The following is a 22,803-nucleotide window of genomic DNA, read 5'->3' as shown; positions in this document are numbered from 1 at the left end:
ATATGAGATAGACTAGACTCAAAATGCCTAAAATCAAATATATGACCATAAAGCTATTAGAAAAATGTGGGCTTTGTCCAAGATTCCATTCAAGGGTGGAGAAGGATAATGTACAGGGCTTATTAGAAAGCAGTTGTATGGCAAGAGAAAGTTCTATTAAAATATTATTCCATCATATAATTCCTATGGAGAGGAATTTGGAAATGGCTAGCAAAATTACATATGCATTTATCCTTTGACTCAGAAATCCAATTCTGGGCTGGGCGCAGTGGCTCACGCCTGTAATCCCAGCACTTTGAGAGTCCGAGGTGGGCAGATCACTTGAGGTCAGGAGTTGGAGACCAGCCTGGCCAGCATGGTGAAACCCCATCTCCACTAAAAAAAAAAAAAAAAAAGAAAGGAGGGGGGGAAGGATAAAAAGTAGCTGGGCATAATGGTACATGCCTGTAGTCCCAGCTGCTTGGGAGGTTGAGGCATGAGAATTGCTTGAACCTGGGAGGTGGAGGTCACAGTGAGCAGAAATTGCACCACTGCATTGCAGCCTGGATGACAGAGTGAGACTCCACCAAAGAAAGAGAGAGAGAGAGAGAAAGGAAGGAGGAGGGGGGAAGGGAGAAGGAGAGACAGAGAGAAAAGAAGGGAAGAAAGGGAAGGAGGAAGGGAAAGAAGGACGAAGGGGTGGGGGAGGGATGGAAGGAGAAAGAAATCCACTTCTGGAAGTTTATACAAAAATTACACTAGGGAAAAATATGGAAAGCAATTCACAAGGCTATTCACTGTGGCATGCCTGTCATAGCAAATGATTAGAAATAACCCACATGTGGCCGGGCATGGTGGCTCATGCCTGTAATGCCAGCACTTTGGAACGCTGAGGCGGGCAGTCACAAGGTCAAGAGATCAAGACCATCCCGGCCAACGTGTTGAAACCCCGTCTCTACTAAAAACACAAAATTAGCTGGGCGTGGTGGTGTGTGCCTGTAGTCCCAGCTGCTCGGGAGGCTGAGGCAGGAGAATTGCTTGAACCCAGGAAGTAGAGATTGCTGTGAGCCAAGATCGTGCCACGGCACTCCAGCCTGGCGACAGAGCGAGACTCCATCTCAAAAATAAAAAAGAAATAACCCACTTGTGCCTCCAAAGGGGACTGGTTGATTAAACTCTGGTAAATCTACACCATGGAACATGATATAAATTACTGAGAATATCTTTAAATACTGCAAGTGAGAAAAGCAAGGTGGAGAAAAGAAGATGGATGGGTACCACTGTTCGCCTAAGAAGGTGGCATACGGCACATACAGGTGTCTCTCCTAAGAAACGGCCCAGGACAAAGGTCTCCAAAGTTAGAGGATGCAGGAAGAAATTAGAACGTCTGAATTGTTTTGCCTGAAACAGCAAAGGATTTGGCTGTAGTAAGTTGTGATAAATGCAGGTAACCTCATTTGGTCCACCTGCTGGGTGTCCTGGTCTTCACTGATGGTGGCACACTGCGGAGGTCCAGGGTCTAGGGGTTGCTGATGCCGCAGCTCAGTGAGCACATCTCCCTTGAATGTGGTGGTTTCAGTTTCCAGGTTTTGGTATGGCATCGGTCTGGTTTGTATTTTATTTTGCTTTATTTTTTGAGACAGGATCTCACTTTGTCACCAAGGCTGAATGCCATGGCACAGTCACTGCCCACTTCAGCCTCAGCCTCTTGGACCCAAGCCATTCCCCCACCTCAGCCTCCTGAGTAGCTGGGACCACAGGTGCATGCCACCCACCCAGCTCAGTTTTACTTTCTTTGTAGCGATGGGGTCTCACTATGTTGCCCAGGCTGGTCTCGAGCTCCACAGCTCAAATGATCCCCACCTTCAGCTTCCAAAGCGCTGTGATTACAGGCATGAGCCACTGCACCCAGCCAGTCAGGTTTGTTTTTGTTCTTTTTAAAAAAGAAACATGGTCTCTAAAGGTGAATTACATGCTTTTATTTCTCAGAAAGTCACAGTTCCCGATTTGCTGACATTTCTATGATAGCAAGTGGCTGGCAGTGGTATGGTACTTAGGAGATATTTTAAAAAGTAAACACAAAACAGGTCCCTCCCTGTAAGATGATACTTGAATGCTAAGTGAGAAGCGTAAAATCTCTTTTGAGGATGATATCTGCAAATGTTTACATCATTATTTGATTTCTACTACCAAAATGGAGTAGTTGGCTACCTATGAAAACACTTTTGAACCCTTAACTTGAAGACAGAATTTCCTACCTATGTAAAAATCTTCCAAAGTATTTTGCTTGTGTTTAAAAAAAAAAAAAATGGAGATAAGCGGTACTTTCCGGTTGGTTTGGTAGAGTTAGGAAAGATGAAAGTTGACTATTCCTAATCTCCGTTTTACAGATGAGGAAACTGAAGCACAGATCAGTTATATGGCTGAGGTACCACCATTCATGAGGGCAGAGCCAGGATTTGAAAGCAGCTCGGCTGGTCCCATACTGTGTGCTCTGAACCAGTGTGCTAAGCTGCCTTTTGTGTGTTTTATAAATTTCAGAATATATGTGATGTACAAAGAGAGGGACTGCAAAAGGGATAGATATATGCACACATAGAAGTTAAATACCCAAATATATTTATTTTCCTTTTTGAGATGGAGTCTCACTCTGTGGCCCAGGCTGGAGAGCGGTGGTGCGATCTCAGCTCGCTGCAGCCTCTGTCTTCTGGGTTGAAGCAATTCTTATGCCTCAGCCTCCCAAGTAGCTGGGAGTACAGGCACGTGCTACCACACCTGTCTGATTTTTATATTTTTAGTAGAGGCAGGGTTTTGTCATGTTGGCCAGGCCGGTCTCGCGCTCTTAACCTCAAGCGATCCACCCACCTCGGCCTCCCAAAGTGCTGGGATTACAGGTGTAAGCCACTGTGCTCAGCCCCCAAAATATATGTTTTTTGATGGGTCACTTTATCCCCACATTTTCAAAGTCAAAGTCACTGCCGCTGAGAATTCTGAAGCCTTGTAGGGAACGCTGGGCCTCGTCTGGTTTGAAAGAAATTGCCCGTTTCTGAGTTGAGTCATCATGTATCTGGGTACGCAGGCTAGATCCTAGAACATCACAGATGCTCGGGAACGGTTCATTCACCTGTCTGTTCCTGACAGGGCTTTCTGGCTGCCTTCTTTAATAAGCTCCTCTACCGAAGCAGTTCCAGATAGAATTGAACACTCTTTTAAAACTTAATCTAAAGCATAAATATCAACTTCCAACCGGGATCTCCATGCAGTTTCTGCGGGTGGTGTATTTTACTCCTTTCCAGCTAGCTGGTGTGAACACACCCACTTGGGTTTCAGCACCACCTTCTTTAACAAGAACCCTCCCAGAGGCCAAGGTGCTGCCTAGCGTCTGCTCCTCTTTCCTCCTTGTGGTGCAGGGAGGAGCTGGCTGCCGGAGCCCCTCCTTGTCTTCCTCCTCCTGTGCCTTCTTACCCTCCCTCCCTGCCTTCTTCTGGAGGGAGCCCCAGGGAGGAGGGGAAGGCTGGTGAGGAGGAAGAACTGAGCTCTGCTGGCAGCTGCTCAGGGGTCTGCAAGGTGCTGAGGATGCTGGCTGGGGGTGGCAGTGGGGCTCTGCCTAGCACCTGCACGGAAGCATCCAGTCTGGGTGCCCCAGTGAAATCAATGCTACCCAATGTCCTCTACCTGTGGTTGCCCAAGAGTAGAGTATTTTCCTGGGTGGGCAGCTTCCTTCTGTCCTGTGCCAGGGAGGCCAGTTTCCAAGAGTGGTTCAGGCTTCCTTTTCTTCTGGCTTCTAGTGCAGCTCAGAAGGGCAAGAGAAAAGCCAGCATATGGATCCCACTCACCCTTCCTGCCTGTTCTAACCTGGCTTTGATTCCCTCTGCACCTCCAGCCTCCCAAAGCAGGGCCTCGCCAAGCTCCAGCTCTCACTGGCAGGCAAGGTACTGTGTGCCTTGTCCCCTCAGGCCAGGGATGGGGATGGCTGTCATTGTTGTGGGTCCCTGGTGCCCCACTCACACCTCCACAAATAGCCCCTCCATCAAAACGTCTTCTGGGGAGCTCTGGAGCAGAATTCTCTTTCCAGCTGGACTCTGATAGAACAGCTGGTGATCATTATTTCAGAATGAAGCTTCTTTTAGTTTATGAATCTATTCAAATATTTTGATCCTTTAAATTCAGATTTCAGTTTACCTCAGTTGGTTTGTAGAGAATGGACTGGGCTGTAGAAACTTAGAGAAGCAAAGAAGTCAAGCAAGTGTGGACTCGGCTGTCTTTACCATCTTCACCATCTTCTGCTAACATAGATGCCGGATTCGGTGCACCCATGAGGTCCTGGATTGAAACCCCGTGATCGGCAGGTCTCAGGACCTCTTCCCTGCACTGCGCTAGCCCGGCCCCCTGTTACGGGCTGAATTGTGTCCCTCACATTTCTATGTTGAAGTCCAAATCCCCAGTACTTCAAAATATGACAGTTTTTGGAGATGGGGCCTTAAAAGAGATCATTAAGTTAAAATGTGGCCATGTGGGTGGCCTGGCCCTGATCCAGTAGGACATGCAGGAGAGACCAGGGATGTGCGCAGAGAGAACACCAAGTGAAGAAAGACCAAGAGGACGGCCACCTGCCCACACCTTGATCTGGGACTTCCAGGCTCCAGAACCGTGAGAAGCTAAAAGTCTGTTGTTTAAGCGGCGGGTCTGCGGTGCTTCGTTCTGGCAGCCGGTGCTGACTCACAAACCCACTTCTGCCGCAGTCCCTCACCAGGTTCAAGCCCGCATGGTCGGATCGGCTCAGCCACTGTCCACATTCACAGCCTCCTGCAGCTTCCACTGCTCGGGTATCCTGGTCCCAGCCTTCTTAGCTGGGCGTCGCTCACCAGACCATTTTATGTTGGCAGGCATGAGGAGACTAGGAGGGCCTTCGGGGACACAGCTGTTCCTCTGCTCGTATCTTACCTGCCTTACCCTCTGGACCATGCAAAATGTTTGTCTTACGAAGCCTTTTGTTCTTTGGTAAATGCATATTAATATAACAGACACATACTTAGAATCCACCGTGTCCCAGCAGCCGCGCAGCTCTGGTCGTAGCAGAGGTGGTTTTAAGAGAAATGCATTAAATAGAGTTGAGTTTGTTTTTCACAAATCAAGATGCATCCACTTGGGGCAAAGTCGTGACATTCAGGTGAGCCTGAAAGTTATGGCTTCTTTCATAGCCAGCTATCCAAGGGCTGAAACCATCGAGCTGCCTGCCTTCTGAGCACTTGAAACAAAAAGGAGGGGAATGTTTGGTACAAAACCCAGCACTTAAAGCCTATGAGGCTTTCAGCTGTGACTCTCACTGTCTCCCCTCCGTCTGGGCAGTTCATTGATCTTCAAACCAGGCAGGCTCCTCAAGGGAGAGAAGATTTAAGATGGAGCAGCTGGCTCGAATCTCTATCAGGTCCGGGAGCCGAGACGTGTCACGTGCAGCTAGTTAGGAACATGTGAACGTCCTTCCATAAGGCTGCAAGACCATTTTGTGTGTAAATCTAAGTTGAGGAAATTATGTGGTGAAATGGGTTTTTTTTTTTTTTTCAAAGTCTGCACTTAGGCTCTTTTCCGAAGAAAATCTGTGTTCACAGCGGGGGGAGATCATGTTTGCGTTAATTTTGAGGGTTTTAAGCAGTAATCAGTATTTTCCGAACTACCAAATCCAGCATGTTTTAGGGTCGTTGTCAATGATTAAAATTAAAACTCGGCTGTTTTAAAACTTTGTTTGAATGCTAACCACTGGAGGCCTGGCGTTAGGTGAACAGAGCATATCGGGATGCTAAAAAATATTAAGTGCAGATCCCATCTCTGTGTGATATTGATTTTTATATAATTTCTGTTTTAGGAAATTGTGAAATCATGTAAAACAGTTTTCACTATGAATTATTTTCTGAAGTCTTTGTGCTAAATGATGAGGCATGACTGTAGTGAGCTGTTTTTTATTATGATATGGTTAATGCTCAGCTGACATGTATAGAAATCGATGGTGAGATGTTTGATTAGGGGCTGTTGAAGGTGGTGTGAGGGCTGGATATTGACTTCAGGTGAGTTTCTGAGGTGCTACCATGATGAGGAAGGAGCAGGAAATCATGTCACATGACCAATGCTTGGAGGATTTCAGGGGGGTGTGCAGCCTGCCCACCTCCACCCCAGAAGAGGGATGCCCCAGGTCCTAGGCAGGAGACACTCTACACTTGACAAGCTGCCAGCCAGGTGGAAGAGGGCATTATTGCAGAGGACAGGCTTGGGTCTGCTGGAAAGCAGTAGGTGTTGGGAAATATTCGGCCAACTGGAAGTTTTCTGGGGACAGGCGCCAAGTCCCTTTCACTAGCTGTTTATTTCAGGATAGGCCATCGCTCCTACTGGGCAGATCCTCAACATATACTGTGCAATTAAACCGAAAAAGGGAGAATGTGGTGAAAAATATGCCCTAAAATTATAACGAGCTAGGACATAAGGTAATGCACTTCCCATCACTGAGAAGTCCAGCGGAAACACTGTTACCTGTGCGTGCTGATGGACAGCAGTGGGGTCACTGGGAGATGAGACCAATTGGTGCTCCCCAGACCTTGCTGATCAGCACTTACCTGGGGACCTGGTTAAAGGTATGGAATCCAGGCGCCGCTCTCTGGGCTGGAGCTGTATGTATTTTTTAAGTGTCTGGGGGTGATTCCAGTGATCAGCTAGGACAAAATGATGACCCCTACGCTTTTCATGTTAATAAAATCTAGAGCAGTGGCTGAGTTTGGTTATTGCTTTGGTGGAGAAGTTGCTGTAATCCACACGTGACTGCAAACCTTTGACAAATTGGTATTTAGTGGACATGTGATATTTGACTGGTCCTGTTCTAGGCACTGAGCATCCAGTAATTGCTACAGTCACCTAAAATCCTGCCTTCTTGGAAGTTACACTTTCGTGAAAGGGATGGACAACAGCATGTTGTAAGCATGGTGACAGATACTGTGAAAGAATTGTGATGGATGCTATGAAAAACATTACCACACAGGCAAAGGAGTGTCAGGGGTAGGGAAGTGTCATGAATTCATTATTATAATGGCCAGGGAAGGCATCTCCAACAAGGGAGCTCTGGAGCAGAGACCTGGAAAAGGTGATTTGGGAGAGCAAGGTGTGTGGGGAGAAGAGCCATTTTTGTGGGATGGTGGCCCCGAGGGAGAAAGGGAGGAGAGGCTTTGGAGCCTGTGAGGTCAGTCAGCTCTTTCAAGGGGATTTACTTTGGAGGAGAACAGAGAGACAGAGCTGTAGTTGGAGGGCAATGGGGGGTGAAGAGTTTGCATTTTCTTTCTTTTTCTTTCTTCTTTTTTTTTTTTTTTTTGAGATGGAATCTTTCTCTGTCACCCAGGCTTGACTGCAGTGGCACGATCTCAGCTCACTGCAACATCTGCCTCCCGGGTTCAAGTGATCCTCCTGCCTTAGCCTCCCGAGTAGCTGGGATTACCCACCATTCCTGGCATATATATATATATATATATATATGGACATGTGATACTTGGCATATAATATACATATGTGTATATATATAAAATATATATATAATATATATATACGTATGTATATGTATATTTTTTTGGTAAAGTGGAACTTCAACATGTTGACCAGGCTGGCCTTGAACTCCTGACCTCAGGTGATCCACCTACCTCAGCCTCCCAAAGTGCAGGGATTATAGGCATGAGCCAGTGCACTTGGTCAAGACTTGCATTTTCTTTCTCAAGATGGGAGGTGTATCGTCCTGTGGGTAAGCAGGGGAAGTGATCCTGGCAGAGGGGGGAAAACCAATGATGCAGAAGAGAGAGGGGCATTAGGGCATGCTGTCTTGAGTGGGCACTTAGTGGGGTGGTCCAGTGCCCACGGAGAGGGGCTGTAGCTAGAACCGTGGATGGTAGCATCTCCACTGCTGCTCCAGCAAACATTTAACCCTCACATACAAGGGCTTTCACACGTATGTTGGAGACTTTGCCAAGGTTAATATGTTGCATTTTTTTCTCCAAGTCTTCTTCATTTTTCCTGTCTCTACAATATCCTGGAAGATCTCTTTATGACTTTTCTATACCATAATAAAGAAAACATCTGTATTTTGCTGGCAATAGAAGCCAAAGAGGGATGCATCTGCCCTTTCTCCTCTGGGTTAGCATTCTTTCAAAATATCTGGACACCATAAAAATGTAGAGGTCAATAGAGATTGAATGTTTTCTTGAGATAAATTTACTTGGAAGGGCTTTAAAAAAGTGTTTTTAGTAGAGAATATCTTTGATCACCATATGCCTATTAAAATACGTTTGTTTTTTTTTTTCCTTGCGAGTTTAAAGTGGGAAAAAAACATCAAAGCCTTATATGAGCCACATAGAAATAGCCTGTTTCTTAAATGGTTGGCCTGAAATTAGCAAAGCGTAGTAAATTGAACACAGTGATTTTTCTGTGTTACACATTCCAAGTTTGGGCTGATCAGATCCCAAGCTAAAAGATTAGTATAAAATGAAGATGAAATTTTAAGAGTTTAAGAAGATTTCATTGTAAAGCTAGGTCACATCATTCCACACTTGGGTGAATACTAGGATTGGTAGATTATCAGTGATCATCATCAACATACTCACATATAATTGTCGTTGTTGCTAAGAAGTGTTTGTACCTTTTCAACACTTAGAAACACATTTTCTGCTTTCAAAGCCCTTCATCATAATCAATATTTTATAATGTATTTTCATAGATGAGATAAATTCAAGTTACTGCAATCATAAGATGGTTACTCCTTGCAATTATTTAGATGTTAAGATTCATTTTTCTAAAATGTGGTAAAATTGCATGGCCATTCAGCAGGTCAGTTTTAAATATAATACGGTTATTATTCGGTCATCTTTATGTGTGATTGAAAATAACAGATTGTGTGATTGGCAATTCACGTCCCCATTAGAAAATTTATCTTTCTACTTCTGTTGTGTTTTATATATTATTAAAATTATTCTGTTGCCTTGAAACTATCTTAAGAAACAGAAGGGCAAGTTTTTTTTTTTAAGTATGTTGAGTGGCCGAGGAGAAATGAAATTTTGAGTGGCAAACCTTATATGAATTGTTTGTAATTGCTTGTACTTAATCCCTCACCAATCCAAAAGCCAATTCTACAGAAACTGAAAACTGTTATGAAAGGGAAAGCTGGTCTTCTGTCTTAACATCGGGTCACAGATTCAGTGGGGAACACTGTATCTTCTTCATCTCCATGGCTCAGGAACATAGTGGCTTATAAATAATGTAAATATATTTCTTTTAGTTCTGGAGACTGGAAACCCAAGATCAAGGTGCCAACAAGGTGAGGGTACAACAAGGGCCCCTTCTGGGCTGCAGACTGCCTGCTTTTCATTGCATCTTCACATGTAGAAAGAGGTGAGAGAGATCCTCTGTCCTTTTTCTAAGGGCACTAATCCCATCCATGAGGCTCCATCCTCATGACTTACTCACCTCCCAAAGGCCCTGCCTCCTAAGGGCACCACCTTGGGGATTAGGATTGCAACAGAACGTGGGGGGCACAAATCAGTTCATAACAACATACAATGGAATATTATTCAGGATTGAAAAGGAAGACATTTTCAGCACCTGCTGTAACGTGGATGAACCTTGAAGACCTTATGCTTTGTGACAGAAAACTGTCACACAAGGACAAGCACTGTATAATTCCATTTATGTGAGGTTCCTGGAGAAGGCAAATTCATAGAGACAGAAACATTAAGGGTGGTGTCTGCAGGACTGGGGAGTGGGGAGTCATTTAATGGGTAACAGTTTCAGTTTGGTAAAATGAAATGAGTTCCTCAGTTGGGTGATGATGATAGTTACACAACAATGTGAATGTGCTTAGTGCCATTGAACTTTACCTTGAAAAAAGGCTAAGACAGTAAATTTTAAGGTATGTGTATTTATCACATTTTAGAAAAAAATGAATCTTAATATCTAGAATAATTACGGGGAGTAATCATCTTATAATTGCAGACAACTTGAAAATCTTGCCCGACGCTGCAGCAGGTGTATATGCATTATCTCTCTTTTTTTTTTTACATTTATTAAAAATTGTGACAAAATTTGAATGTTGGCAACCGGGGTAAAGTTAACTATGTTCTTTTTCTGAACGTTCAGGTTTGAAGTGGCTGTTCAGTTGCTGTCATCAATTCTTGAGCAAAAGGGAACATTTAGTGAAACTCCAGAAACATCTTGAGAACTAAGACATTATACCTTTGATAAGAATTTATTTAAACCCCTTTAGGAAATGTGCAGAAAGAGCTGATTTTTAGGTAAAATGACATGTCCTAAAATTTTTGGAAATGCGTAGTGGGTTCTTGGGGGTTCTTTGGGAGTGGCTTTGGTTGTCTCTTGCGAAAGGAAAAAAACTACCCCTATTCATAGAAATGTTATTCTCCTTATCCTCATCCCCAACTGTCATCAGAGTATGAAGGTCAGAGATCTTTTGTCCTTTTTAATAGTTTGTTTTCTTAAAAGTGGTTGAGTGTGAATTTCCTCTTGCGTGGGAAAAGGATCATTGTTTTTATTGGCATCAGCGAATGCTCTCACACATGACTGTTTAAATATGCCTTCATTCCTTGGTCAGTAGAACGGCATCCTGCTAGAAGACAGATTGTGTAACCTCAGAGGCTTTCAGGGAAACTCCACGGTCCCAGGGAGAGTGTGGGACAGAGGCATCCTGTACAGAGGAGGCACCCCTTGTTCTCTTTCTCTGCCTCCCCAACCCTGCCCCATTGATTTCCCTCCTGGTGGAATCTCTTCAGAGGGACCCTTGGAGCAGAAGAAAACATCCAGCCCACCTGTTACTGAATATCCCCTGTTGCAAAGGAGCACAGGCTCTCTGGCCTCCAGCCCACATCTGCGGAAGCTTGGTTGGAGTGAGGTTGCTGATGGCTGCTCCCCTTTCAGTCCACGTTTGGTTCCTGCATCCAAGAGGCAGAGTGAGAATCAGACCCTGGACAGTGGCCATCCCTGAAGGCAGCACAGTCATGCATGGCCTCTTGGCAAGCAGCCCGCGCTCTCAGATGGGACACCTGTCTCCAGGTGTGCTGCTCTGTGGCCCCGATTCAGTGGTGACATTGCCTGATTCCGGCCCTGGTTCTGCCTGCCACTAGCCAGGCAGCCCTGCACCAAGCTCACACCACTAGGGCCTTAGGAAGGGAGAGGCATGTAGGTAAAACCCCTTAAAAACTTAGTTCTCAGCCATGATGGGACAGGAGATCAGACACACCTTGCCATACTTTCTCCCTTTTATAGTTTAGGTACAACGGATGACCATTACTAATGTTAAAATAGAGAACAGGACAGACTGTTGGTGACAACAAGATACAAACTTATAAGCAGGACCTCAGGCCACGCCAGGTAAGGGTCGAGCCGCGTGTCCTGCACTTGAAGAATGGACTCTGCCCTCACACCACAGCATCTTCTTTTTCTCCAGCAGCTCAACACGCACTGGCCCCGAGATTCAAATGACTGCGGCTCATCCACCCACAGACGCCAGCTGACCCCCTTCCACAGCCACAACTACAGCTCTGATAGGGCAGGAGACTCCAGGAGCCTCCTTCTGATAAGAGGCCCCTGACCATGGACTGGCCCTGGCCAGTTTACAGAGGCTGAGCTCCTTCAAGTCCTGAAAAGACCTTTTTGACGTTTAGGGCCTAATTGTGATACATTTCAATGTTAAGACTCCACCCCAGAGTGAACATGGGAGGCATGTAACATGGATGTTCAATATGCATGTGTCAGGGCCACCTTCATGAATATTTAGAGTTCCTCCTGTAACCTGCTGAATATGTGTATTTGGCCAACCCATTCAGTATAAAGCTCCTTCCCCAACCCCTCCTCTTTCAAAGTGCCTGTCTCTGGTCTTGGACAAAAAGCACACTTCCCAGACTGTGTGATGGCTGCCTTGCACCTTTATAAGAAGGTATTTTCTCCTTTCCAAATGTATAAATATTGTGTTGAATTTTCTTTTAAGTGAACACTGCTAAACGCTAAGCATTGGGTAGAGAACCACCACGTTCCAGAACCAGGCAGCCAAGCCGCCACCATCCACTTGGCAGTTGTGGTTTTCCCAAAAGGAGCCTGGGTATCCACGCGTCTCTCAACATGTGTCTTTCTAGTAGGAGCCTGTGCAGCAATAGCGAAATGGCTCGCACACCCGCACACGTGCACACACAGCCGGAACAAATTGTGTAATCAAGCTCCTCTTAGCTAAGTTCCGTAACATCTGTTTGTGTTAAGTGGTGCTCTTTGAAAATGATTTTTCCCCCTCCTTTATAAAAACAACCTTAATTTTAGGTTATGGAGAAATGGCGCGTGGCAATTATTTTTGCTGTCTTCAACAAGATGTGTTTAAGTAAATGAGATTCATTTCTAGAACTGAAGTGCTGAAAGAGCCTGATTAACGGAATCAGTGCCTACAATCACATGTAATAATTGTGGGCAAACAGCCCCACGTGGCTGGGCTGCAGAGGCCACCGCTGCTGCGGGTTCAGCTTGCTGGCAGACTTCAGCAGATGAGCTGCTAATATAATTAGGAATCGTTGTGTTAAATGAGCCATTATTTAAATTATCTGCTAATTTTCCTATCTATTAACCTGCTGAAAACGAGAGAGTAATATCAGAAATCTCAGGCTGCTAATCACTAACTAGATGAATCACCCAGTTTTTCCCTTTAATGCAACATTTTACCTTATTGCAGCAATTAGCAAATGGCTTTCTGTAGGGTTATTGCCCAATGCATCAACCAGAGGTTAAGAAGGGACAGTGGGAGACGTCCCCAGTCTGTTTGGGTTTCATCCAGGTGGCAGATCGGTGGCTAGAACATGGCTTCTAGCCTAGGAGGCAACTGGCTTTCTCCACCACTGTTTTCTTGTTTACGTCACAGTCTCTGAGTTAAAGCATGTTTGGCCTTTAGAAAGCTTCTGTTATTCCATTTGGGCTGCTATAACAAAATACCTTAGATTGGGTGGCTTATAGATGGCAGACATTTATTTCTTACAGGTTTGGAGGCTGGAAGTCCAAGACCCAGGCACTGGCCGATTCAGATCTAGTGAGGGCTTCATGCTTCATAGAAACAGTGCCTTCTCTCTGTCTCCTTACGTGGCAGAAGGGATGAGAGTGCGCGCTTAGGTACTTTTGTAAGGGCACTAATCCTATCTCTTAGGGCCCCACCCTCATGATCTAATTGCCTCCCAAAGGCCTTGCCTCCTAATACTGGTACATTGGGAATAAGGGTTCATCATACAAAGTTAGGGTTTGGGGCACAGACATTCAGACCATAGCAGAGCATAAGGTGAGGACTGTGTGAGTAAGCCTTGTCTCACTCTACCTACCTGAGACACTGGTAGGGGGCAGCGAAGTGAAGGAGGGAGGAAGGGAGGAGGAGGTTGGTACAGGGTGCACTCAGAGTGGGCTATTGCAATGCACATCTGGGGCTCAACTCCATTAAGGACTTTTGGGGGATGGCACAGAGACCACTCCATACTGTTTGCCTGGGGAGTAAGGGAGCAAGGGTTTGAATTCACCAGCTGTTTATTTTTGGATGAGGGCTGCTCCCAGGAGCATTCACGCCCTGGCACATCAGACCTAACTTGGACACTAGATAATCTTACTCCTGAGGTTACAGAAGCTGAAGTGAGTGCCCAAGGAATATGCGTAGGCCACCAGCAACCTCTGCTGTCCTCTCGCTTCGAGCTTTGCTTACATTTGGACATTTAAGAGACAAGTTTCTGATTACTTATATAGCAGCTGGGAAGTTGACCAAGTTTAGCCTGCCCTAGCCACATCTAGAAAATCTAAATTAATTCTTTGCACACATGCTTTAGGAGTTTGGCCTGTTGAACTTTCTCTAGCTGCTTCCAACATCTTGGCAGGTTTGTTGACCTCACTGGCTTTTTCTCTGCTCCCATGTGGGGCTCGTGAACATGTTTCCCCATCTTAAGGAACAAGGTTTAGTGAGTTTCTGTTAGTTGTAGGCACGACGGGGACCATCAAAAAGAGACTAAGAAAAAGAGCTGTGTCCTTAAGGAATTCACAGGCTCATTGACAGGAAAGATAGGCCACTGGGAAAAGTTAGAGGACAGTAAAACCATGAGACAACCCTGGGCACCGAAAATCAGGGCATGAGCTGTTAAGAGTGAATCGGAGCTGCAGCTGGGAGGCCTCCTGGGGAATGCAGGTCTCAGCCGGGGTCTCAAAGGCCACCGCCTGCGTTTATCGTTTACTCTCAGCCAGTGGGAAGAAAGGGTTAAAGGTGGCTCCTCCTTGCATCAAAACAAAATAAGAAATATAAAACCCCACAAATTATGCCATTTAAAAAAAATGAGTTAGTTTTGTCTGGGCAGGGCCAGGCATGGGGAGAAAGTTTTGACTGTTTCCAAGAACAGTTCTAAAGGACTCTTCCTGAAGAATTCTGTAGCTTCAGATTGCTCCAGGATCAGCCATTTTCCTTGTCCAGAGGTTTTGGTTCCACGGGATGCTGTGGACTGTGTGTGTCCAGGAGCCGAATTCAGTTTACTGCTTTCCCACCTCACTGGCTGAAATTGCACGTGGAAGCGGCGCTAGTGTTTATTTGCTCACTCGCCGTGAGCCAGCACTGTGAGGAGCTTGTGTCAGAGCATTTCCTGCTCACAAGCGCCCCATGAGAATGGTCATCGCCCCCTTTCCTAGAGGAGCATGCAGAGAGGCCTGGGGAGAGGAACCTACTCAGGGCACCGGCACATGAATGGGGAGGGTGATCGGACCCAAGTCCTGTGCGAATTCAGTCATTCTGCTCGGTGAAGTGTGGGCAGAATTGTTTTCAAGGGGCTTGTGCCATAGGAGGATGTTCACCTTCAGAACATGTCTCGTTCCCGCCCGCCTGTGCTGTGTGTGTAATGGCCGTCCCTGTTGTGTAGTTATTTTGTAGAATCTGGTTGTGCGGTTTTGGGTGGGGCTGCTGGAACTGCGGCATCTCGTCAAGGAAGTCTATGCCAAAGACGAACAGTTTTCATTGTGGGGGCATAGAATTCTCACACATCTTCTGGAATAGATCATCTAAACTCTTTTACTCTCAGATTTCATGTATAATTGGTAGGTGTTCAAGAAGTTTGTTTTAGAAATGAACAAGCCACCTTCCCTTTGCCTGGAACGTGCATTTCTCCCATTTGCTCTTCACTGTATGAAAGTCTCTCTAACCTTGACTTTCTTTTATTCATTCAACAACTGTTTAGTGAGCACTACTATGCTCCCAGGCACTGTCTGACATGCTGTTGATAAAGAGATGAGCCACATGTGGCCCCATTGTCAGCTCTCATGAAGGACACACTGTGCTGAGGACATTGTCTGGAGAAGACAGATTCCTGTATGACAGTGAGGCACCCAGGACATGGGCACAGAAGCCTTGGAAACACCATATACGGTTAGAGGAACAGGTATGGGGGCCAGAGACCAGAAGGAAGGACTGTGGTGGGCAAACCAGGAGGGGGCATTCCCAAAGCTTCACTGAGGGGCTGGTCACTTGCAGTCAGCACTGCCTGCAGGCCGGACAGGTCAGGGGAGAGCTCAGAGGTGACTGTGGGCCTGGAGCATGGAGGTCGCTGGTGAGCTTGGCTGGCCATGGAGAGCTGAGGCAGAAGGCCCATCTCTGCAGATGGAGGAGAGAAAGGGAGAGAGAAATTGAGACGGCAGGTGGCCCACTGCTGGATGCCTGACCGCGAATGGGGAAGGACCAGTAGCTAGAGGGAGTGTGTTTTGGGGTTTGTCGAGGAGAAATTCGCCACTCAGCTCCTGCAGCTCTACCTTCTTAGGTGTCTTGCAGCCTGGATCACAGACGGTTTTTAAGGGCAGGTCCTGGGGGACAGGCCACTCCCCCTACTGGATTCTGCACTCTGCAGGGGCCAGGGCACGGTCTCCATCATCTTCTCTGCTCTCACCCAATGCCCCAGGCTCAGCACAGCAAGGACCCGCATCTGCCCTGCAAAGGCCCCCGAGGCCCCGATGTTGACGGCAGGGCTGGAGTAGTTAAAAGCCAATGATTATCAGGGTAGAAGACTCTAGCTTCTGCTGGAAAACAGGATTTTGCTGGTTGTTATTGTGTTCTGGAGAAATGGAATGTGAGTTCTCTGGGAGGCTTCCTAGTATCAGGAAGGAAGCAGGGAACAGGGGTCAGGACTTCAGGATCTCCCTGGGCCCTTTCACGTCTCCAAGCCATTTGTTTTCTCAGTTGTAAAGTGGGGATCTGTCTATCTTATGTGCTTTTGAGTCATTTTAAGTTTTACTCTGAAAGTTCAGAACATTCCCTGAATTTGAGAATACGTATTTTCAATGTAATATTCATTTTTCAATATGTAATTTCAATAGGTAGCTGGAATGACATGGCCCGGGGCTAGGCTGGTGTGTGTGTGTTTGTGTGTGTGAGCACATGTGTGCATGTGAGCTTGAACCCAAAGAGGCAGGAAATAATTTTGGAAACTCCTAGAATAAAGGCAGAGGCAGATTAAGTTGCTAGCATGTTGCGTGAGGTGAGGAACCTGGAAGAAACCCGCAGCGGAGTGTTGGAGTTTTCTGTTGTTTCAGAGTGCCTCTTGTGAAATTTGTAGAGCAAGTGACATTACTATTTTTTGTCTCTGTGGTTGAGGCTACTTGCAAAAGTGGTAATGGTCTTGGGTAGAATTCAACCCGAGAAAGGTCCATTTCCAACGTCAGCATGCAGAAAATGGTGTTGGCTTCTGTGGACTGCTCAGACACATGAGGTGATGCACAGCCCAGAGCATTTACTGGCCCCCGGAGACTCATCTCTTGCCTGACTTTGTGGCCGCCTTGTTTATCTGGGGCCATTTCTCTCAGATCATATACTCTAGGAACGACCGTCGTGGTGACTGGCTTTGCCGAGCCATGGCTCTGAATTGAACCTTCTCGGAAGCTAGCTTTTGGTGGAATCACCATGAAATATATGGTTGTGCTGAATACCTGGGCAATGAGAAGAAATCATCCGTGTAAAAGAATGCAGTCCACACTTTGGTCTGACTTTCTCTGCATTTGTGTTCCCTGCCTCTGCAGAGGAGTGACATCCCCTGAGAGGCAGGGGTGGGTCTGGGCGCATGAGAAAGAGCTCCAGTTAGGAGATGAGGCAGAGGCTGCAGTGGAACTTCAGACCGAGGGAAGCAGGGGGAAACGTCTCTGGAGAAAGTCCCCCCGTCGCTAGGGTTGCTGTGTGGAGGGCAAGTCTTGTTTCAGCCTTGGCCCCGTCTAGTTACGCGGGCATAGTCAGCGTGGACGTGCATTGCCAGCCTGAGCCGCCAGGTGTGGGGGTCTTTTGGGCTGCTGAGGTCAGAGTTGCCAGTGAGACCCAGAAACGGTTTAGAAACAGCTTCCAGGTTGGATGTGGTGGCTCACACATGTAATCCCAGCACTTGGGGAGGCTGAGACAGGCAGATCGCCTGAGGTCAGGAGTTCGAGACCAGCCTGGCTAACATGGCAAAACCCCATTTCTACGAAAAAATACAAAAATTAGCTGGGCACGGTGGCAAGTGCCTGTAATCCCAGCTACTAGGGAGGCTGAGGCAGGAGAATCGCTTGAACCCAGGAAAAAGGAGGTTGTAGTGAGCCAAGATTGCATCATTGTACTCCAGCCTGGGAGACAGAGCAAGATTCTGTCTAAAAAAAAAGAAAGAAAGAAAAGAAATGTGTCTTATTTCATGCCAACTAGTTAGTGCCTGTTTGGCCTGTTTGTTAAGGCAGCCCTAGGAAACTGATGTAAAAAGTAAGTCCCCTTTTCCAGGAAACTTGAATCAGGCCAGCCAATGTTAAGATGTGTCAATAAAACTATAGAACGATCATTCTGATATAAACAATAAAATTTAGAACTTTGTGACTATGGAAAGAATTCTTCAGTATCCAAGGAGAAAAAGAAGTCATACGTAATGAGGAAAAGTAAAATATGCTTTAGTTTTTTCCACAAATACTTGCCGTTGAAAGACAGTGGAGAAATATATATATATAAAGTGTTAAAGAAAAAAAAATGACCCAAATGCATAAAAGCCAGACAAATCCTTCCTCAGATGTCAGGATCATCGAGAGGTGTGCTCAAACATGAAGGCATTTGGAGAAGATGGTGCCCATCTTGGGGTGGGGCCCATGGGAGGCTGAACAAAACCTACCCATTGGAGAGAGCTGGGTAAAGCCAGGGACTGAGGGACTGGTAGAAAGGACTGAACCTCTTTCCTTATAGAGTGACTAAGCAACTGTGGGAAATACCGCTATCAGAAACAAATTTTGAAAATATAAAAGCAGCAGTGTAACCTGTTGAGAGGTTGGTGTGACTGTGATTCCTGGCGATTTAGGTGCATTCACTACCTTACCTTCCTTCATGGAAGGAAATTCTAATAGACAACAGATAAAAAATATTGGCAGGTAGGTAAAAAAGAAAGATGTCCATGCGTTATGTAAAATTACCAAAAAGCATATCATAAAAGTAAAAATAATGTTATAATCCAGCACTTCTTCCCTTCTCTCCCCACCCTAGGACACACCCTGTCTGTTCCAAACGTCTTGATTTTTAGAAGTGTGTAGAGTAGGGATCCCACAAATACCATTCCAAGTTGCCAAATCAAGAGAAAAGGTTAAGAGATATCACATAAAGTTATAAAGAAAATGACTACAATAATTTAAAAATAGATATAAAGCTTGCAGATCACCAGAAAAATTACGAAACACAAGAAATCTATATAGTAAAGATGAAAAGAATAAAAGATACGTGATAGCAAACAGTGTAACATAAGAAGAGATAGGATGAGGAAAAATGTGTATAATTGGATGTAAATCAATAAATTCATCTCTTAAAATAATTCAAGTTGGGGGAAATGTTTAAAAAATGGTGTGGAGATTCTGATTTGCCTGCCTCCTCTTCGAGTCATGTTGCAGTGAGTTACTGATGATTAAGTGTTTAGGATTTATGAGCAGAACCAGGGAGAGCCCTGCCCTTCAGGAATATCTGGTTCAGCCAGACTGACCTAGAGACGGGTCTCCTTCACTTACTTTGACCTGTTACCGACTCTGATACATACAAGAATTACTCAGCCTCCAACAATTTCTCTCCTATAAAATCCATGTAAATGCAGATTTGTTTGGTGTCTAAGCAGAAAAACCACACACTGTTTTCCCTTTGCTCTCCCACCACAGAAGACTCTGGGACCAAATGTGTGGGGATTTCTCCCCACCAACGAGCAGTAAATCAGTTCTGTGATGGACACCAGCTGCGAGTCCTCTAATTTAGTTCAGTTCCGACACTGTCTACCTTGGGATGGCTCAGGACCCCACAGAGTGAGGGCTCAGTACCCCAAGACTGCCCCCAATTTCCATGCCAGTCACAAGCCCCGGGTCATTGCCTGTGCTTCTGTTCCATGATTGGCTACAAATGGAGATTTCTAGGATCCTATCCTTGGTTTGATTAATTTGCTAGATTCGCTCACAGAACTCAGGATAACACGTACACTGGTTTATAAAGGACATCACAGAGGCTACAGATGAAAGAATGTGTAGGGTGAGGTGTAGGGGGATGGGTACAGAATTTCCATGCCCTCTCTGTACATGCCACCCTCCAGGAACCTCAGCTGTCTGGAAATTTAATGCAGCCTGTTCTTTTGGGTTTTTTTGGAAACTTCATTATGAAGACATGATTGATTAAGCCATTGGTCATTGGTGATCAGCTTAACCTTCATCTCCTGCCCACTCCCCAAGGTTGTGGGTGGAACTGAAAGTCTCAACCCTCTAATCCTCTTTCTGGTGACCAGCCCCCATCCCAAAGCTACCTGGGGACTGCCAGCCATCAGTCAACTCACAGCAAACAAAAGCACATCACTGTGGAGATTCCAGAGATTTTAGTAGTTGTATGCCAGGAAATGAGGATGAAACCAAATATGTATTTCACAATCTTTCATGCCCCTTTGTACGTTTATGAGAAGTTAGGATTAAATCTAATCCAAATTGTGGCTTTGAAACTTGGGGCTTTTGAGCATCTAATATGTGGATGAAGAACCAGATAATAAATTATTATATATCATACATATGGAAATATATTTATATATATGTGAGATTATATTCTATCTGAAATCAACCCAAACACCTCTGTAAAGGAGCAAGATCTTACGCATTTTCTAGGAGCTGTGTGTTTGTAAATAGAAATTAAGAATAGAAAATTCATTTACTAAAACTAAGATGTTTAAAGTGGCATTTATAGTCTCTTTATTTAGAGTGCCTTTGCTGGCTAGATGTGGTGGCTCATGCCTGCAATCCCAGTACTTTGGGAGGCCGAGGTGGGTGGATCACTTGAGGTCAGGAGTTCAAGACCAGTCTGGGCAACATAGTGAGACCCCCACCTCAAAAAAGTATGTTAAAAAAAAAAGTAGAGTGCCTTTGCCATTGTTTTAGATTCACTTCAAACCTTTGTCCCAAATCTGTCTCTCTACCATTCCTACACAGTTTTTGTAAACGTGATCGTCAGTCGTAGGAAGGAATTATCTAAAGTCACAAAGTAGATTTTCCTCTGAGGAAACAGGGACGTCACATGTTGTAACACTGCACCTGGCAGATGCCCAGGATGTCGCTCCGTCGTTCATTTCACTCCACTATTTCCACGGCCTCCTGTGGGGGAAGGAACATGGCACCTAGTAGATTAGGGGAGTGAGAACCTGACTTTGTTTTTGCCAACAGCTTGAAAACTGTGTGTGTAGAGCCTACACATGCCAGGTTTATATGCACAGACTGCATTATTCCCGCTGGTTTTTTTTTTTTTTTTTTTGGAATCTGTTATCTTTGTACCAAGAGCAAAATGAGTGTCTTTGATTTAGTTTTGTTGTTTATTGCAACACATGTGTGAGTGCCTACTGTGTGCCTGGCCCTGTTCTAGGTATGTGTGGTGGACAGAGCAGCAAACAGCAAAAATCCCTCCTGGAGGGAGCCTTCATCTGGTGGGGTGGAGGCAGCAGGAGCTGTCGGGACCCCGAGGATAGTATGATCCTGCACCGGGCCCAGACTGGCTGGGCTGGTGACAAGAATGCGCTCGAGCCTGGCTTTGGGTTCCAGCCTCAGCTCTGCCACTTACCCTTGTGTAGTTGGGCAGGTCAGCCCCTCTGCACCTCAGTTTCTCCCTCTGTGACATGGAGTGGTGACTGTGCAGCCCTTGGGGTGCTGTTGTGAGGTTAAAATAAGCTAATGGATATGGGAAGTGCTTACAGCAGTGTCCAGCCCACCGCGGTGCTGAGAGGTGTGGTGTTATGGGGGCAAGGGAAGGGGATGCACAGGCCAGCAGAGCGGCAGTTCTCCCACAGGGCTGGCCGTGGTCAGCTTCGTGGAGAAGGTGGCGTTGAACGAAGCCTTGAAGGAACGAAGAATCATGCCACGTGGATCTGGGTATCCTGGGGAGGAGCCCCCACCCCAGCAAGGTGTCCAGGGGGGAGGCCCTGCCTCCAGGGCATATCTAGGGTATTCACGGAGTGTCCTGGCAGTCGGCGTGGCTGAGAGGAGCAAGTTCAGGGCATGGCAAATGACTCAGCAGGCATTTTGAGGACTTTGTCTGTTACTCTGGGTGACATGAGAGCTGTGGGAGGTGGAGGGTTGACTCCCTCTGACTTAACTGTCACAGGACTGTGGTGGCTGCTGGCTGGAAGTAGTTGGAGGAAGGAAGCAGGGACACGAGTGAGGACAAGGAGGGAAGACAGTGGTGTGGAACTCCCCCGCCAGTCTCCATGGAGGAGGTGAGGTGTGGGTAGGTGTGGACCAGAACCTGAAGGCAGAGGCCCTGGGACTCCTGGTGGCTGGGTGTGGGGCATGAGGGGAATGAAGCCTTAAGGATCACCTCCGGCGTGGCCTGGCCTGACCTGATGGAGCTGCCATGGACTGGGATGGCCAAGTCCATCGGAAGAGCAGGGCTGGGTGCAGCCGGAGTTCAGTTCAGGACATTCCAGGACTGAGATGATGTCCCACCTCAAGACGTTTCCTGGACCTGCTGTAACCGAGTACCACAAACGGAGGGCTTAAAACAGCAGGAATGGGCTGGGTGCAGTGGCTGACCGAGACACCACTGCACGCCTATTAGAGTGGCCAAAATCCAGAATAGACAACGCCAAATGCTGGGGAAGATGTGGAGCAACAGAACTCCCATTCATTGATGGTGGGAATGCAAAATGGTATAGCTACATTGCTTGTTTGTTTGTTTTTCTTTTTGAGATGGAGTCTTGCTCTGGCTGGAGAGCAGTGATGCAATCTCAGCTCATTGCAACCTCCGCCTCCTGGGTTCAAGCGATTCTTGTGCCTCAGCCTTCCAAGTAGCTAGGACTACAGCCTCATGCCCCAGGTCCAGCTAATTTTGTATTTTCAGTAGAGATGGGGTTTTACCATGTTGATCAGGCTGGTCTTAAGCTCCTGACCTCAGGTTATCTGCCCACTTTGGCCTTCCAAAGTGCTGGGTTTACAGGCGTGAGCAATCGTGCCTGGCCAGTATTGCTGCTTTGGAAGACAGTTTGGAAGTTTCTTTTTTTTTTTTTTTTTTGAGACGGAGTTTCGCTCTTGTTACCCAGGCTGGAGTGCAATGGCGCGATCTCGGCTCACCGCAACCTCCGTCTCCTCGGTTCAGGCAATTCTCCTGCCTCAGCCTCCTGAGTAGCTGGGATTACAGGCACGTGCCACCATGCCCAGCTAATTTTTTGTAGTTTTAGTAGAGGTTTTTACAGTCAATCAAGTGAATATAAGACCTGCAGGCTGAGCTCTAATCCAGTATCACAGGCATCCTTCGGGGCAGAGGAA

At 46.2% G+C, this 22,803-nt stretch overlaps 1 protein-coding gene across 3 annotated transcripts in view; it reads left to right on the top strand.

Annotated features, from left to right (window-relative positions):
* BACE2 (beta-secretase 2) overlaps positions 1–22,803 on the top strand; it is a 96,923-nt gene that overhangs the window by 27,700 nt on the left and 46,420 nt on the right. The window contains exon 1 of one of the 3 annotated variants that reach the window (XM_032276835.1): positions 9,273–11,944. The exons of the other annotated variants lie outside the window; for them this stretch is intronic. Coding sequence (XP_032132726.1) covers positions 11,918–11,944 — 27 coding nt within the window. The 5' untranslated portion in view covers positions 9,273–11,917. Of the gene's footprint in view, positions 1–9,272; positions 11,945–22,803 lie in introns of those variants that run through there. 3 annotated transcript variants of the gene reach the window in all.

This window comes from Sapajus apella, unplaced genomic scaffold (assembly GCF_009761245.1).
Source record: "Sapajus apella isolate SASKATOON/1434 unplaced genomic scaffold, GSC_monkey_1.0 scaffold8, whole genome shotgun sequence".
NCBI classification, from domain to species: Eukaryota; Metazoa; Chordata; class Mammalia; order Primates; family Cebidae; genus Sapajus; species Sapajus apella.
Note: the sequence above shows the minus strand (reverse complement) of the source record. Positions and strands in the feature narration are given on the sequence as shown.